Source organism: Typha latifolia, chromosome 4 (assembly GCF_019914945.1).
Source record: "Typha latifolia isolate L0001 chromosome 4, TyphaL0001v2, whole genome shotgun sequence".
NCBI classification, from domain to species: Eukaryota; Viridiplantae; Streptophyta; class Magnoliopsida; order Poales; family Typhaceae; genus Typha; species Typha latifolia.
The window spans coordinates 6,610,906-6,625,822 of NC_133089.1; the positions used below are offsets into that span (position 1 = coordinate 6,610,906).

The 14,917-nt window shown below is 34.7% G+C and overlaps 2 protein-coding genes and 1 non-coding gene across 3 annotated transcripts; 1 reads left to right on the forward strand and 2 right to left on the reverse strand.

Annotated features, from left to right (window-relative positions):
• The first annotated feature begins 151 nt into the window (after nt 1-151).
• Nucleotides 152-223, forward strand: TRNAD-GUC (transfer RNA aspartic acid (anticodon GUC)). The gene has a single exon. It is a non-coding gene; the product is annotated as a tRNA-Asp (tRNA).
• A 2,512-nt stretch (nt 224-2,735) lies between these two features.
• On the reverse strand, nt 2,736-5,342 carry LOC140786492 (protein BZR1 homolog 1-like). Its single transcript, XM_073134969.1, has 2 exons — nt 4,932-5,342; nt 2,736-3,829 (listed from the first exon to the last, which is right to left on the reverse strand). Exons 1-2 carry the CDS (start codon nt 5,169-5,171, stop codon nt 3,125-3,127), a joined length of 945 nt encoding a protein of 314 aa, XP_072991070.1. The 5' UTR covers nt 5,172-5,342; the 3' UTR covers nt 2,736-3,124.
• A 4,304-nt stretch (nt 5,343-9,646) lies between these two features.
• On the reverse strand, nt 9,647-13,980 carry LOC140786491 (UDP-rhamnose/UDP-galactose transporter 2-like). Its single transcript, XM_073134968.1, has 5 exons — nt 13,577-13,980; nt 13,145-13,329; nt 12,866-13,066; nt 11,031-11,192; nt 9,647-10,268 (listed from the first exon to the last, which is right to left on the reverse strand). The coding sequence occupies exons 1-5, from the start codon at nt 13,701-13,703 to the stop codon at nt 9,912-9,914; spliced, it is 1,032 nt and encodes a 343-aa protein (XP_072991069.1). The 5' UTR covers nt 13,704-13,980; the 3' UTR covers nt 9,647-9,911.
• Between the last annotated feature and the right edge of the window lie 937 nt (nt 13,981-14,917).

Consider the following 14,917-nt stretch of genomic DNA (forward strand, 5'->3'; position numbering starts at 1 on the left):
AGTTACACAAAATAAAGGAATATAACAGATAGGAGGCAGTACGTTAGTATATGCGTAAATGATGTAATCCGGCGCTTTAGATACTCCATTCTTTATCAGAATATGTCATTTTATACGTTTAGTAAGAATATATTTGGATTCCTTCAACGAAGTCGTTGTAGTATAGTGGTAAGTATTTCCGCCTGTCACGCGGACGACCCGGGTTCGATCCCCGGCAACGGCGTCTATTTTTGTCTCGTTTTACTCTTTTTTTACGAAAGACAACTTTAGTGTACTTTTTTTAATGACAATACGAATCAATGCTCATAACAATCCTTTCTATTTTTGTTTCAACATGTTATGTTTTCTCACACTATGACTTAAAGTAATAGGAAATTTATAAAAAATTTATATTTAGAGTTTTTTATAAATCACACCTTATATTTTATCAATTTTATAATTCACACCCCATCTTTAAAGATTTTATAATTTGACTCTTATTTTTTCTCTATAATTTTTATTTAACAATCCAAATTAACTTAGATGATACTAGAAAAAAAAATTCGGTTAAAATATAAAAAATAATTTATAAATATCTAAATTACCCCTGGCTTTTTTATTTTTTTTTTCTTTCCAAAGAAGAAGAGGAGGAGGAGGAGAATGGGGGATGATGAGGAAAGGCGAGGACGACAATGGTGAAGGAGGTAGGTAGAGAGATGGTGAAAAAATTTAAAAAGTAAGAGAAAATGGTGGAGAGAAAAAGTGGAGTGGTGCTACAAAATTCTCAAAATAGTGTGTGAATCATAAGATAAATATAATATAAGGTGTCATTTGTAAATATCCTTTATCCAATCCTCACATTTTGCTTTTAATGCTTCCAAAATATCCTGCATTAATTTTCATCCAACAGAAGCTAAATATATTAATTCTGAAAATTAAAAAAAGAAAAAAAGAACAACCCCAATATACCTCTACTTTGATCTTAAACTATGATTCCCCTTTAACTCTAACATTAACCTTACAAAACTTACTCAATGTTATTTAGATTATTTTATATCTATAGTTAATTTAACTTATATATATATATATAGTAGATATTCATTAAAAAAATTAAAATAATTAAATACTCGCGTGTGAATAATAAATAAAAGAAAAATACAGAACGTTTTTGTTAAATTTCCTGAAATTAAATTATGCTTCAATGATGAAGTTTTCAACGGTGGTCAATGTTGATTATTCTAAATTGTGCTCTTCATGGCCAGGTAACAGAGGATCTTGGGCCCTTCCCCGTCATCAACTGTTTGTTGGAGCTTTGTGAAGCACAAAGCCAATCATTCACTGATCCGTACAAAAGACATAATAATTGCAAATTGCTATCTTTGTGGGATGTTCCAAATTTGATGCTTGCCACCAAAAACATATGGAATACTCTTATTAAGGAATTAAGAAGGTTTTGTCACCTTCCTATCCTTTCCTAATCAAACTTGAGACTAGGCAAAAGAGTTCTATGATACGCCAAAAGACATCTCTAATTGTATCAGTAAACTTGTGGAGATAAGAGAAAGCTTCTAACTTCAATTTTTTTTTTTTTTTGGTCACTATGATGTTGAAGAACAAACAAATCAAGATATTCTCTGATATCCTTCATTTGTTCTTCGTTAACGCCTATACCTGATGTATCTCTATACAAAGATCAGAGAGTGAAATTAACAGACACTGATAGAAAACCCTGATAGGAGATTCATTTGGTCCTTTAAAGATGGTGGGCTGCTTCAGATTAGTTGATGTGGGTCTTTCATTGGTCCCAACTCTAGTTCTTGAGGTGAGGATTTCAGGGGTGTTTGGTAGATGAGCTCTATCATAAACACAAGCAGCAGCTACTGCAGGCCTAACACAGGCACTCCTCACATGGAATAAGTTCTCTATTGTGTCCCTTCTACCCAACAAGCCACTCACTTGGTTAGGAAATAAATGATTGCCAGATAACTACAACCCCTTTAACTAATTGTACTGAAGCGTCTCAACTGTGCTTCTACTGTTAGTATGTTTAGGAAATATTTCTTACGAGCAAAAGTAAAAGGCACAAAAAAAAAAGAATATTATGCTCATTATAAAAAAGAAGAAGTCTACAAAATTCAGCAAGCATTTCAATTTTTTTGAGAGGCTACTAAGTTTTCAAGCAAATAAAAGGCAAAAGGAATTATGTTATTCTTTAAAAATAAAAAAATAAAAGTTGAGCAAATCCAGCAAGCATCTCAATCTTTTGAGAGAGTACTAAATTTATTGCTTTCAAGAAAATGGTAAAGATACAAGGAGTTATATTCTCCATTAGAAAATTTATTGCTTTCAATTGCCACTCCTGATGCTCTATTTACTAAGAGATGTCAAGAGGGAAGGAATCAGAAGCCCTAATTGAATTTTATCTTGATGAATCAATCAGAGTTCCAGAAAAAAAGTTCCAACAAATAGATGACCTAAGATTGTTTATGCCTTTCAAAGTGAAATTGGGCAACCATTGATACTATGAGCAAATAATGCAGCTCTTTGCAGTTTTTCTACAACTTTGATTTCCGTAGAAGTGGCACTTGAGGTTTATAATGCACGCATATCTTCAGCAATGTGTACACCATCTTAAACTTTACCAAAGTAAAAGAAAGATTGGTATCACTAGTGCAATTAACTTCGTTCTCTTTTCTAAATGTTTTTACTGAAGGACATGAAAGCTTCAGTCCAATTGATCAATTGAGAATATCCCAGAGAAAATTGAAATGCATTTTGATAAATAATTAATCAAATGATGCCGTGTCAAATAGACTACAAGTCTACAAGCACTGATCGTTGGAGCTGAGGAAAGTTGCCTCCACATTCTTTCTCAACATTTACACAACTAGCAGCAGCAGCAGCAACAGCATCAGACTTAATCACAGATATACATATAGACTTAAATGCAATTGCTGCCAAACTATGAGCTGAGAACACAATGCCATTGGATTGAAAGCAATGAAAAAGAAAAACGTCGGCATGGAAGCAACATAATTACACTAAGGAGTTAACCGAGCACCATGTGAACAAACGTAAATCTCAGAGTCATCAAGATGAATCTGAATCCATGAAGCACGACGACAAGGTGGCAGGTGAACAACCTTCATTTAGTGCCAGCACTGCCTACTCCCAATGTGAGATCAAGATCCTCTACCCCAACCTCGTGAATCCTCTCTCCCACCCACGCCTTCACTCTTCCATTCTCGAATTCAAACTCCACACCACCGCGTCCCTTCTCCGACACCCCTCCTGTAGCACCTGCCTCACTCTTCATGAGCGGGACTCCTGCGTTGATAAGGTTGAAGGTTGGTGATGCTGGGGCCATCATTTGGAAGCCGACCCACCGTCCGGAATCAATTGTGGAGGCGTCAGACTCATCGCATTCGGGTATGGCAGCAGGGTGTCCATGGTAGCGGCCTCGAGTGGGGCTCGTGGGGGCGGAGACAGCAAAGAGTGGGTGGCGAAATGCGGTATAGGGCCAATCCTGTTTCCGAAGTTTAGGTGGGCGAGACGCGGTTGGAGAGGAGAGCGGTGGAGTCACCGGTGCACTATTGGAAATGCGAAGATTGGGAAGGGAGGAGAGGTTTTGGAGGAAGGGTAGGAGGTAAGAAGGGTTGACAGTTGGGTTCGAGTTATCGAGACGGTTTGGACTAGGGAAGGACGAGGACGATGGGCTTGCATGATAAGAAGGGACAGGGCTTGGAAAGGCAGATGAGGGTGGGCTCAGAAGGTGGGAGGAGGAGCATGGGCTAATGTTTGAGGGGACCCCAGTGGCAGCCTCTGGAGGTGGTGGAGGTGGCTTGCATCCCTGTCAAAGAGTCATTAATGAATGAGCTCAATTCATGCATCATTTTGTATAGACAAGATAAGATCTTCATAACTACATTCGAGTATGGCAACGAAGATGTGTGTAGGATAAGACTTTAACATGCCATTATAACTATTGCAGGTGATGACCAAATCACGAGTCAACTGAACAAGTTTAAATCTTTCCTTTAGTATCTTGAAGGTGTGGGAACTTTTAAATGCCAACGCTAGCTCGCTACCTCACTTTCTTCCTCTCCTCTCTAAAGCACGATTAGAAAGAAGAAAGACCAATGTGAAATCAAATGCTCTGGGTGATGGAAACAAAGGGAGAGAGAGCAAAGGAAAGAAAGTTCGATAGTAAAGAGACAATTTTCCACAACCCAACCAATAGAAACGCACCATCATGATGGGAAAGATGCAGCGAAGACTGGCCTAAAAGAACAGTCAAAAGAAAAAAGAGATGCTTAAAGTCTACTTCTTTTTGTTATAATCTTGATCAGCATTTTTTTTCAGGACAACAAGGACATAAAGTATATAAGAGGAGCAAACTTTAATATATTTAAGGCAATTTAGAACTATAAAGTAGCTCAAACTAGTAAACAATTTAGAAATAAAGAAAATGAGCACAGCAAACCGAATAGTAGATGCTTGAAATCATCAGAATAACTCTCCCAAAAAGTAGGCTATTCTAAGAATGCCTAGTTCGATTATTACGGATCATCAGATCAATTTGCTGAAAGATCTAAAAACAAAGCACCCAACGAATTAATAAACACAGACATTTGGCATGGGGAACATTATAAGATTGGGGGAGGGGGAAAAAACATCTTAATTGATTCAACAAGTACTTCTATCTAATTTCTCTCGGAAAAGGTACAAACTAAACCATCATAAAATCGGACAAAATTGTCATCACTATTTCTATGCGCCATATTTTGTCACAAGCTCCAAGACCCACCATCATCAAAATCCCGACTTGGGTAAAGATCAATCGATTCTCGAGTACTCTCACAACTCCAAGTCTATTCAAAGAAAGAAAGGAGAAGAAAAGGGAAGACCCAAATGAGAGGAGAGGTGAGGAGAGGAGAAGAGAAAGACCAGACCTTGCGATAGGTGGTACCATCTTGCTCTACGATCCATCCAGCCTCGGCGCAGAGCGCCTTGAGCACCTCGTTGTTATCGCAGTGCTTGGGTAGCTTATAATTCCCAAGCGTCCTCAGCCCAGTAAATATCTTTGCCGCAATTGCCCTCCTCCTCCTCTCTCTCCTCTTGTTGTTCTCCCTCTCCTTCCACGTCGGCATCCTCCCTCCTCTCGAGCTCATCCCTTCCTCTCTCTCTCTCATTCTAATACCTCTCTTCTGCACTGTAAGTTTTAGAGCGACGGGAGAGGAGTTAGGAGTTAATGGTGGGAGGAAGAGGAGGAAGGAGAGACGCGTATGTTTGTTTCTATATTTCTAATATGGTTTTGTACAGAAGTGTCTGAGATTGCTCACGAGGAGAGTAGTCCTTTATTGCTAGTCGATTGGATAGATTCTCTTTGTAACTGTAACAGGAGGTGATCGAGCACCCTCACCCTCCTCTCTCTTTCTCTCTCTTCTTTTGAGGAGGAGTAGTGGGGGCTTTAGAGAGAGAATGACCGAAACGCCCTGCTTTTCTCGGGATTTTAGCTTCCTAATCTTGGATTAGGTGCCCAAATCCTAATGGGTATATCTTTTTAAGTTACTTGTAATACTTATATGACACCTACTGATGTACTGAAATATCTTACGTAATAGTATTCTTTTGAAAGTAATAAAACAAGAGAATTGAAAATAATACAAAGTCTAACAGCGTTTATTAGAGAGCTATTAGTATTAACTCGGATGATGCAATATGAAAATTATAGGCAAAATAAAGGTGTTAAAGCAAACAAAAAAGAAAGGCTCCGTTTTTTTTAACGACGGTGTTAATTATAAATTACTGAAACGTAGGGTGTTATTTGAATATTTTTCTCCTTTTATTTTTGATGGCAAAGGAGACAGTAGCAGAGTCTTCGGTCCTTGGTTTGACCGAGCGCATTAACGGTAAGTTCAAACGGAAAGGGAAAGTAATTAGTGAAATTTACGCACCACTCGCCCCTTTTGTGCTGCTTTAATATTCGCGCCGTCGTGGTCTCGCTTCCGTTTGATAATCTTTTGTTGCAAATTGTGGTCTGGATTGAGTGAGTCTGCACGGGTGTCTGGTCGTCCAATTTGGTTGGACTTTGAGTCAATCGATCACTAGTTCTGGTTCTCCCTGTAGGGTTATGTACTAATGTTACTTTGCCTCCTGCACCTTATAGAGGAGTTCTCTTGTGTTATTTTTTAAATTTTATCACTGAGTGTGAGAAGTTTTGCACACATGTTTGATTATTTGATCCAGTAGACCAAAATTTGTTGATTGGCATCTTTTATCATCAAAGCACTTGCTTTGAAGATTTTAGAGGCAATCTTCTTCCCAAAATATAGTTAATTATATAATTTTTATGTAAGAGGTTATTTAAACTTTACAGTATTAGATTATTGTGGGGGAATTGTAACTAAGTTTTATATTAATTGCTTGGTGAAATAAAATTAATCGGTTTTAGATGATTCTTTTTTTCTCTATGAGAGAGAAGTTAGACACCTTAAAAAATGTGTCTTAATGTGCTTGGCTTTTGATTTTCTACTGTCACTTTTTGCACCCCGACTTAAGTTCGAATTTTATAGTTAGAGTAGTATAAAGTTTTTATCTCCTATTTTATTTTGGTTTTCAAGTTTGATTCCCATTTAGTTTTTCTGATCTAATAGGACTCTATTTTTCTAATCCAATTAGGATTTGGTTTTCAATTTTGACTTAAATTTTATTTTCTATATCTCTAAATCTAGTCAAATTAAAAATTATATTTCCTTCAAATTTTTAATTGATATGAAAACAGATTCCTCTTATCTTAAAAGTGATTCTTAAGATATGAATTTACTTAGATGACCGATTTACGATTAAACTTTCTCTTCTAGAATCTAGAATGAAGGCCATCTTAAAATTAATTGTTGAATGTATTAATGTCAGTAATCTATGGGTACTTTCTTCCTAGTAAAAAATTAAGAGAAAACATGATACCAAAGCCCATTAATATGTAGGAAAAGACTGGTCACCATCTTTTAACTTAGGACGAGTTCAGATACATAAGTACTCTGCGAAATTATAAAGAACCATAAGATATACTTAGAGAAACTTTCTAAACTTTAAAAATTCATCACTTTTTTTAAGACTCTTAGTAGGATAGACAAATTGGAGACTTTCAACGAATTCTATGTCAGACTAATTGATATTATCAAATCGAACTTCAATCTTAACAAAACGAGTGCAGAAAGCAATGCCATGACAACAATTTCATGTGGTTTTCGTAGCGTGTGGAGGCTAGTGTAGTTTCGACCATTTAAAGCAAGGTGTGTTGATTGGTAGAGACTCCTCCAACTTTTTTTTCTGGTAGATGAAGGCTAGTGTAGTTTCTTAATTCTTTAGTTTGCTCAGTTTGGTGTAGTTGTGTGATCAGATTGCTTTTGTAATTGAATTTTTATACGCAGTTCCAATGTAATGAGAATGACATTTGAAGAGAAGTTTTGACCTATTTGTACTCAATTACAAATAACTTTAGTTCTTTAGTAATTTTTATGTAAGAACTTCTCTTCAAATGTAATTACAAATAACTACACTCTCTTCAAATCTAAACTCAATTAAAGTAAACAAAAACGTTGTGTCTGACTAGAAATTTTATTTGTTCTATTTGTATCTCTTACTTGAGTATCATTCTAGCACTCTCATACTTGAGTGTGTTATTGAGTTTAAATTTGCTTGTTTTATTTTTATGCCTTACTTGAATATCATTTTAGCTTATTAGGTCAGAGTAGAAATAGAGAACTTGAGTGCTCATTTTTATCCTTAATGCATGATATGTACTGAATATATTAATGAATGTATCAGGTTAAGTTCGCATTAAGGTCTGATCCATATTCTATTTGTAATTTCTATACATTTAATATCATATCTATATTTGATTTGTATCCGTATTTATTTAGTTAGAATATATTTTAAATTTTACTATTTATCTAATATCTATATTCAAACTAAAAATATCAATTAGAACGCGTATTAAGTACTACCGAAATCCACCTCTAGAGGAGGTGATCTAATTCAACAAGGACTTGAAGGGGTTTTTTTTTTTTTATGTATGAGTGCATGTACTTTGCACCCTTGCTATTTGATCTGGTATTGGATCTAGTGATTTGTCCCATGTTTTTTTTTTATTTGACTAAGGAGAGGGTTTTCTATCTAAGTCATATATATATTATCTTTTTGGTACCTGAGATTCTATTTTATATCCATATTTATATGTTTATCGATATAGTTTAAATTAAGAAAATTTGCATATAATACTTTATTTTTTTTAACAAAATTAATATTTACACTCTATATTTTTGTTATTTGTAAATCGTGTAATATGGTTTAGTGAATATGTGCATAAAACATCTTAGATTAGATTTGAATTAATACCTTGAAAATATTCCTTTAAGTAGAGATATTTTATGTCTAAAATGACTTAAATTTTCTTAGTATGACTTAGTTGAGAGTATTTTTATAATTATTTTTAATCTAGTTAATTTAACTCAGATGTTTAATTAAGTTTAATTAACATATTTAATTGTATATATTTGCCAAATTATATTGTTCGATTTACAAATAGTAAAAATGTATAGTGTAAACTATAATTTTATTTAAAAAATAGATTGTTATATGCAAATTTTCCTTTCAAATATTATGAAAATAGTGAAATAAATGTAGAATAAATGGATTTGATATTTTTATGTGAATGAGAAATATTTAGAATAAATAATATAATTTACAAACTTAAGTATGATTATCTTTTTTTACAACTTTACAAAATGAACTAGGATATATTCTGACATCAAATCTATATTTGTGTCCTTATTTAGCTAATATAATAAGAAAGTTTACTGTCCAATCATTGTCTATGTAGGACATTTCCACCAAAAAGTCTTTTTAAGTTTTAATTACGGTGAGATTGGGCTCTTAAAAACTATATGCGCCCATCTTTTTACATTAAATTTATATATTTCTATAACCAGTGTGGACAATTTACACAAAAAATGCACACAACAGTCTAGTCATATTGTTACCAAAATTTAGATATTTTTTAGTACAAATGCGGACATTTTAAACTTAATTATATTTTATTTTAGTTTTTTTTAAAAATTCATCAGTGAAAAAAGATAACTGCAATGAGTCCATAAATATATCTGAAAAAGAAAAAAAGAGGAAATAATACATATATGGGTTTGCTACTATTCCATCAGTATCCATCCGTTTCCACCCAAAATAATGGACCATCTTATTCATACAAAGAACCGAGAGGATTGAGTCTCCTCCAGGGGTGTCGCCTATGGAAACCTTACTTCGATTCTTCAGAGAATCTACAGCAGTAACAGCTCAAAACCATCACCAAGCAAACAGAAACAGAAGGCATGACTTTTGATGCAACATTTAAGTGCTATTGCCAACATAACACCAATCAATGAAGACTAAACTGAGGTCCATTACAGAAACATTAATCAAAATTGACAATTAGTCTTCAACTTTTTCACCTCCCAACTAGATAACAATTAACATCCACATCTCAATAAGATTCAAATCTCGGATCAACCCAATAGAATTATATTTATAATCTTAGCTAGTTTGAACATGAAGATTGCATCTCTGAACTGCAACTTAATGAATTATGGAGACATACAGGAGACATAGATTTGTTTCCACAAGATGATTTCTCATAATTATGGTTTACCATCATAAAAAGATGGGAAGTTGTGGTCTATACAACAGAAATTCCTACAGTACTAACTTATGATATATTTGAAAAGAAAACCTCCTGACTTCACACCAACTCAGGAGCTCTTGTGCAGAGAAAAGAATTGAAAAAATCAACTTGACTTTGAGAGGAACATTGGAAAATGACGGATCCAAAAAGGAGAAAGAGAAAAAAATATAAACTTTGGAAAAAAATGATATAATCAGCTCTTTATGGCCCCATGCTCGAGATCAGACACAGCCAGGCCATTTGCTTTGTCCTTTAGGAGCTTCACATCCTCCATATCCAATTTATATTCACTCCTGATATATGTCATCTTGGCCTGTTTCTCAGACTCCACAGCCCAACTGTAGACTATCATGCCCATCACGGCGAGAAGCATTCCAAGTATGTTCTTTAAGGTGAGGGCCGAATCAAACAATACCCATCCTAAAATTAATACAAAAACAGTTTTCATGTGCCCCAAAACTTGGAAGGATGTTGCAGAGAATCGCCCAATGCAGAGGTATTGACTCATATTGCAGAAGACCGCTAGGGAACAGGAAAGTAGTATGAAGAACTGCAAAAGAATGAAAAACAATTTTTACACTGGAAGCAACCAAAAGTTCCTTAAGGTTGCACAATAAAAGGATATAAGAAAAAAAAAGTTTGTAGCTAAATGCGTAATTCCTGTCTTAGTTCTAATTTGACAAAATAATAAAGCATACCATCAAATTGAAGATATTATATGAACATATCAATCAAATATTGCATGAAAAATAAGCTAGCAACAGCAATGCTACTCTGATTTGCACAAATGAACTCAGCTTCCCTGGCAATTAACAAGACAAGTGTACTTAACTCGTTAAGATTGTAGTTGCTTGACATATATGATACTTGCATAAGATTAACATGTTAACTCACTATCATTTCTACGAGTTTACGCTGTTAGAGAATAGTAGGAGACATTTTAAATTTTGATAGATCGAAAAAGTGGATTTTAATTAAGTGGTGGACATTTTATATTTTTAATAATAGGTTAGGCACAGTGGGATTCAAATTTAGCTACTCTTACTCTCTGTTACTATATTATCTCACCATTTTCTCTAGAAGTTTAAGCTATTAGAGAACGGTGGTCTAATTCTTTTATACTCTTAACACAACATATTGCCTTATCAATGTAACGTTAGTTTCAAATAGAGTCAGTAGAATTCATAAATTGAGCTGAATCTTTTCAAATTTCAACCACAGAAATTTTGCTAGCCACCACATAAACTGATATACATTATGATAATTGAAATCCATAAGCAAGCAGATATGATTCTTGATGTCTTAAACTTACAGTTGCTCCAGTAGAAAAATGATACTTTAGAAGGGACTGCCCATTGAGAAAGTAGTCTATGAAAGGGCCAAACAGAAGAAGAGAAGTCGCCTGTATTGGAGCAGTTCTGCTCAGGAGCTCAAAAGAACCAATATTGTACTTCTTCTGAAAAGAGCCAATTGTCTGGAACAAGAAGAAAGCACTAGTTCAAATATTTATCATCACGAAAGATATAAATATACATCAAACAGAAGTGTTCCAATGTAATTACTTTCAAGGCATTGCATGCTGTATAGTACATTAAACTATTCCAAAATGCATTACATTAATGAGATCAAATATATTGCTGAATCGTCATTTCTTAAATTGAAATATAATATCTAAGATGTACATACAAATATAGTAAATAAATGTAAATTCTACAACCAATCCAACATTTAGTTGAAAGAGAAAGGGGAGAGCAACTTCATTATTTCTGCAAATATAATTATAAAAATGTGTATTACGCAATTATTCAAATGAAAATACAATAAAATAATTATAATAGAAAATAGAAAACAAAAGAGAACCAATGTATGGAATCCTAGGTAGAAAAAGGGGATAGACTCATGGCAAAATTGATCATTAAATGGATCAAACTCACTTACATCTATCCCCCTACATGGGATCGAAATTGATCATCCAAAAATACAATACATATCGACTGTATATGCCATATTAGTCACTTGTATCAAATTAGACTATTTTGTAATTATGTAAGATTTTAAATATTATTTAAAAATACAAAAAAATTTAAAAATTTAGAAAAATAATAAGAAATTAAGAAAATAATAATTATTCATATATGGAGTCATTAACTTACTCAAAACTTTGATAATGACTCTCCTTTATCTTTCCCTCTCTCTTTTCCTCTCTCTCTATTACTGCCAAGACAAATTTATTTTTTCTAAATTTTTTTTCTTTCTTCTCTCTCCTTTCTCTTTCTCTCTCTTTTCCCATTAGCCAAAGTTTAATATCAATTTTCTTCTTACTCTCAGCATCAACCATATTGATGAAATTTTTGTTTTTGTAGCCTCCTTTTGGTTCTCTAGGTTGCAGAGAAAGAGAAGAAAAATGTAAAAGAGAAGTATCAAACATAGGTTATCAAAATTATTGAAAGCTTATGCACAAAACAGGAATGGATGCATCAATTGCAAATTAATGCCCATAGATAAATGGAAGAAAAGAATAAATGCTTCACAGGTGATTGAATTACTTCCACATAGGATTTGAAATTAGATTTGTTCACTGTTTCACAAAAGAGGGCCAAAGATATACAATGAACCTTGGATGCAGCAGAGGTTTTAATTAGATATTTCACAATTGAGTCCAAATCTTATGAATCCACTAGTCATAAATTAATAAGCTTCATAAAATTCCTTCTGTTTCCTCCTCGTGAGACTCAAAAGAATAATGTCAGTCTCGAAAATTCAATTTTAACTTACCTTTTCACAGCAATATTAAACGCTATAAGATATTTATTCTCCTTTGAGACTTGAAAGAGTAAAAGGAAGTCAAGGAACAACCAGATAAGCAGATTGATTGCTATCAACTGTATTTATTCCAAGCGATTACAATCCAAAAAAATTGTATCCATGGAATGTTGTTAGAAAAGAAACACTTAATTGGCCAGAAAGGATTTTCTCTAACGAAACTTAGAAGTATTCTCCATGATTTTGCTATTATTTTAGTGAAACCCTTGATTTTGTCAACAATGTATATAGCTAGCAACATAGACGAGATAGCAAAGTCAAAAAGAGAATTGCATGTTTAACTGATAGATTCAATCTTCAGAAAATAAAAGTTAATATGCTTACAATTTGCTGCAGTGATGTGCAGAACACAGCTACACATGCACAAAGGAATCCTTTTGTATTGACCTCCACATCAGTGACAGTGCAAATTCCAACGCCGAAAGCTACGACCACCACAGCCATTATCACTTTCGTAGTGTAATGCTTGCTATGTAGTATCCACTCCATTATGCAAACCACCGGTATCATGCTCAATTTTGCAATCTGCATATTTTTCCCAATGTTACTCACCTTACCACATAGATGGACAAATCTTAATAAATACGGCCTTAAAGTACAGACCTGATAAAATCCGACAGAGTTCAGCATGAGACTAAGATTCATTCCGGTAATTGACATATTAGCAACAATAGAGAACCATATGAGCTCCCATAAAGGAACATGCTTGGATACGGAGTAGCCGGTCGCGTTCGAAACCCATCCAACAAGCGCCGTCACAGTAAAATGGAACCCTGTTAGTGTCATTGCTGCAAGATGAGTAACAAAATTAGTAAATTTCAACAAATCCAACTAAAATCCAAAAGTAGATAAACAGATCTACAATAGTTTATACCATCAATCCAGATCTGAGAATCAATTCTAGATAAAAAAAAAAAGCAACTAAATTTCTTCACTGACACACAATTAGACACCAGATCTAACTTCCAAGATCCAATCTCCCCGAGACAACATATCTCCTAATGCATCAGAATCCAATGCGGTTGAAGAAATTACCAAAGCAAAAACCGTAGCCACCGGCGGACATGAGCTGCTTATTGGCCATGATGATCCCGACGGAGCTGACCACGTTCATCGCCCATGCCCCCACATTCGAGACGACGGGCTTCTTCTCCAGATCCATCTCCCCACCACAATCAAAAGGAAACCCTAGTGAATCTAACTAAGGCTTCGAATGGACCCAAGCGAAAGCAATGGGGTAGAAAGGGGAGGCGAGATCGGATCGTTTTCAAAGGCGCGGAGTTGCCCTTCGATGGAAGGAAGGGTTCGAGCTTCTTGCGTCAACGCGAAATAGCAAAAAAAAGGGGACGCGAGAGAGGAAATAGATAGTGAGGTTGGCGTAGTGGAGAAGGGAGGAAGGAGACAAGGACCGACGGAGGGTGAGGTGGTATTCGTTGGATACATCGGATCGCGAAGGAATGGGGTGATAGGAAGGACGGCAAGGATATTCTACAAACCTGGTTGCAGGAACACGGCGTATCTCCTTATTACCAACTGCCAAGTTTCCCGAGGCACAAGGCTTCTGGAGACGTTGATGTTTCCGTTGGCAGAGAATACGCCCACAGATGCTGACCTGAACTATTTACAAGACAACGGGTGAAAGAGTAATAAATTTTATGAGATTTAACAAATAACTTTCGTGGCCGATAAAAATATCACCAGAAAAAATTAATGTAAAATTTAGAATATTTTCCCTCTTTAAGGGGCAAGAGCCAAGCTTAAATATCGGAGAGGACGATAGCTTTCTCTGTGGATAGAGTTACTATTACTAATATCGTTATTAATGAAATCTCAAACTATTTGTTGGTCTCCTACTGTATAGAATTTCTTCTAAGAAAAAACAATGAAAAGGCGAGAGAGCTTTGCTTGCCCTAGAACTTGGTGTAGTACATTACATAGGAAAAAGTAAGATGTACGTACAACAAATCTAGTAATTGAATAACTGATTTTTTCCTTTTTTTGATTTTCACAATGACCTAATAAATTTTCTTTTTGTACACTATGGCCCCATGACTTATTAGAAATATTTCACTTTATCTCTTCTCTTATAATTTTGTTAGTCATTTTCATCCATAAGTTGTCATTGTTTAAATCATATGACAACTAAATGGCTAGAATTCCCTTAAATGCATGTGACAAGTTAAAATAGGCTCTTATAATTACCAAAATACTTTTAGATAGCCAATTAAAATCCTCTCTCATTCTCCAATATTAGTTGAACTCAATTCCCACTATTTTTCTTTTAAAGTCTGCTGCATCCCACTCTTCTCTGCAATCTGTTATGATTCAGCTAGATATGGCTTGGGCCTGACTTTTGTTTTGAAAATAACTTTTGTT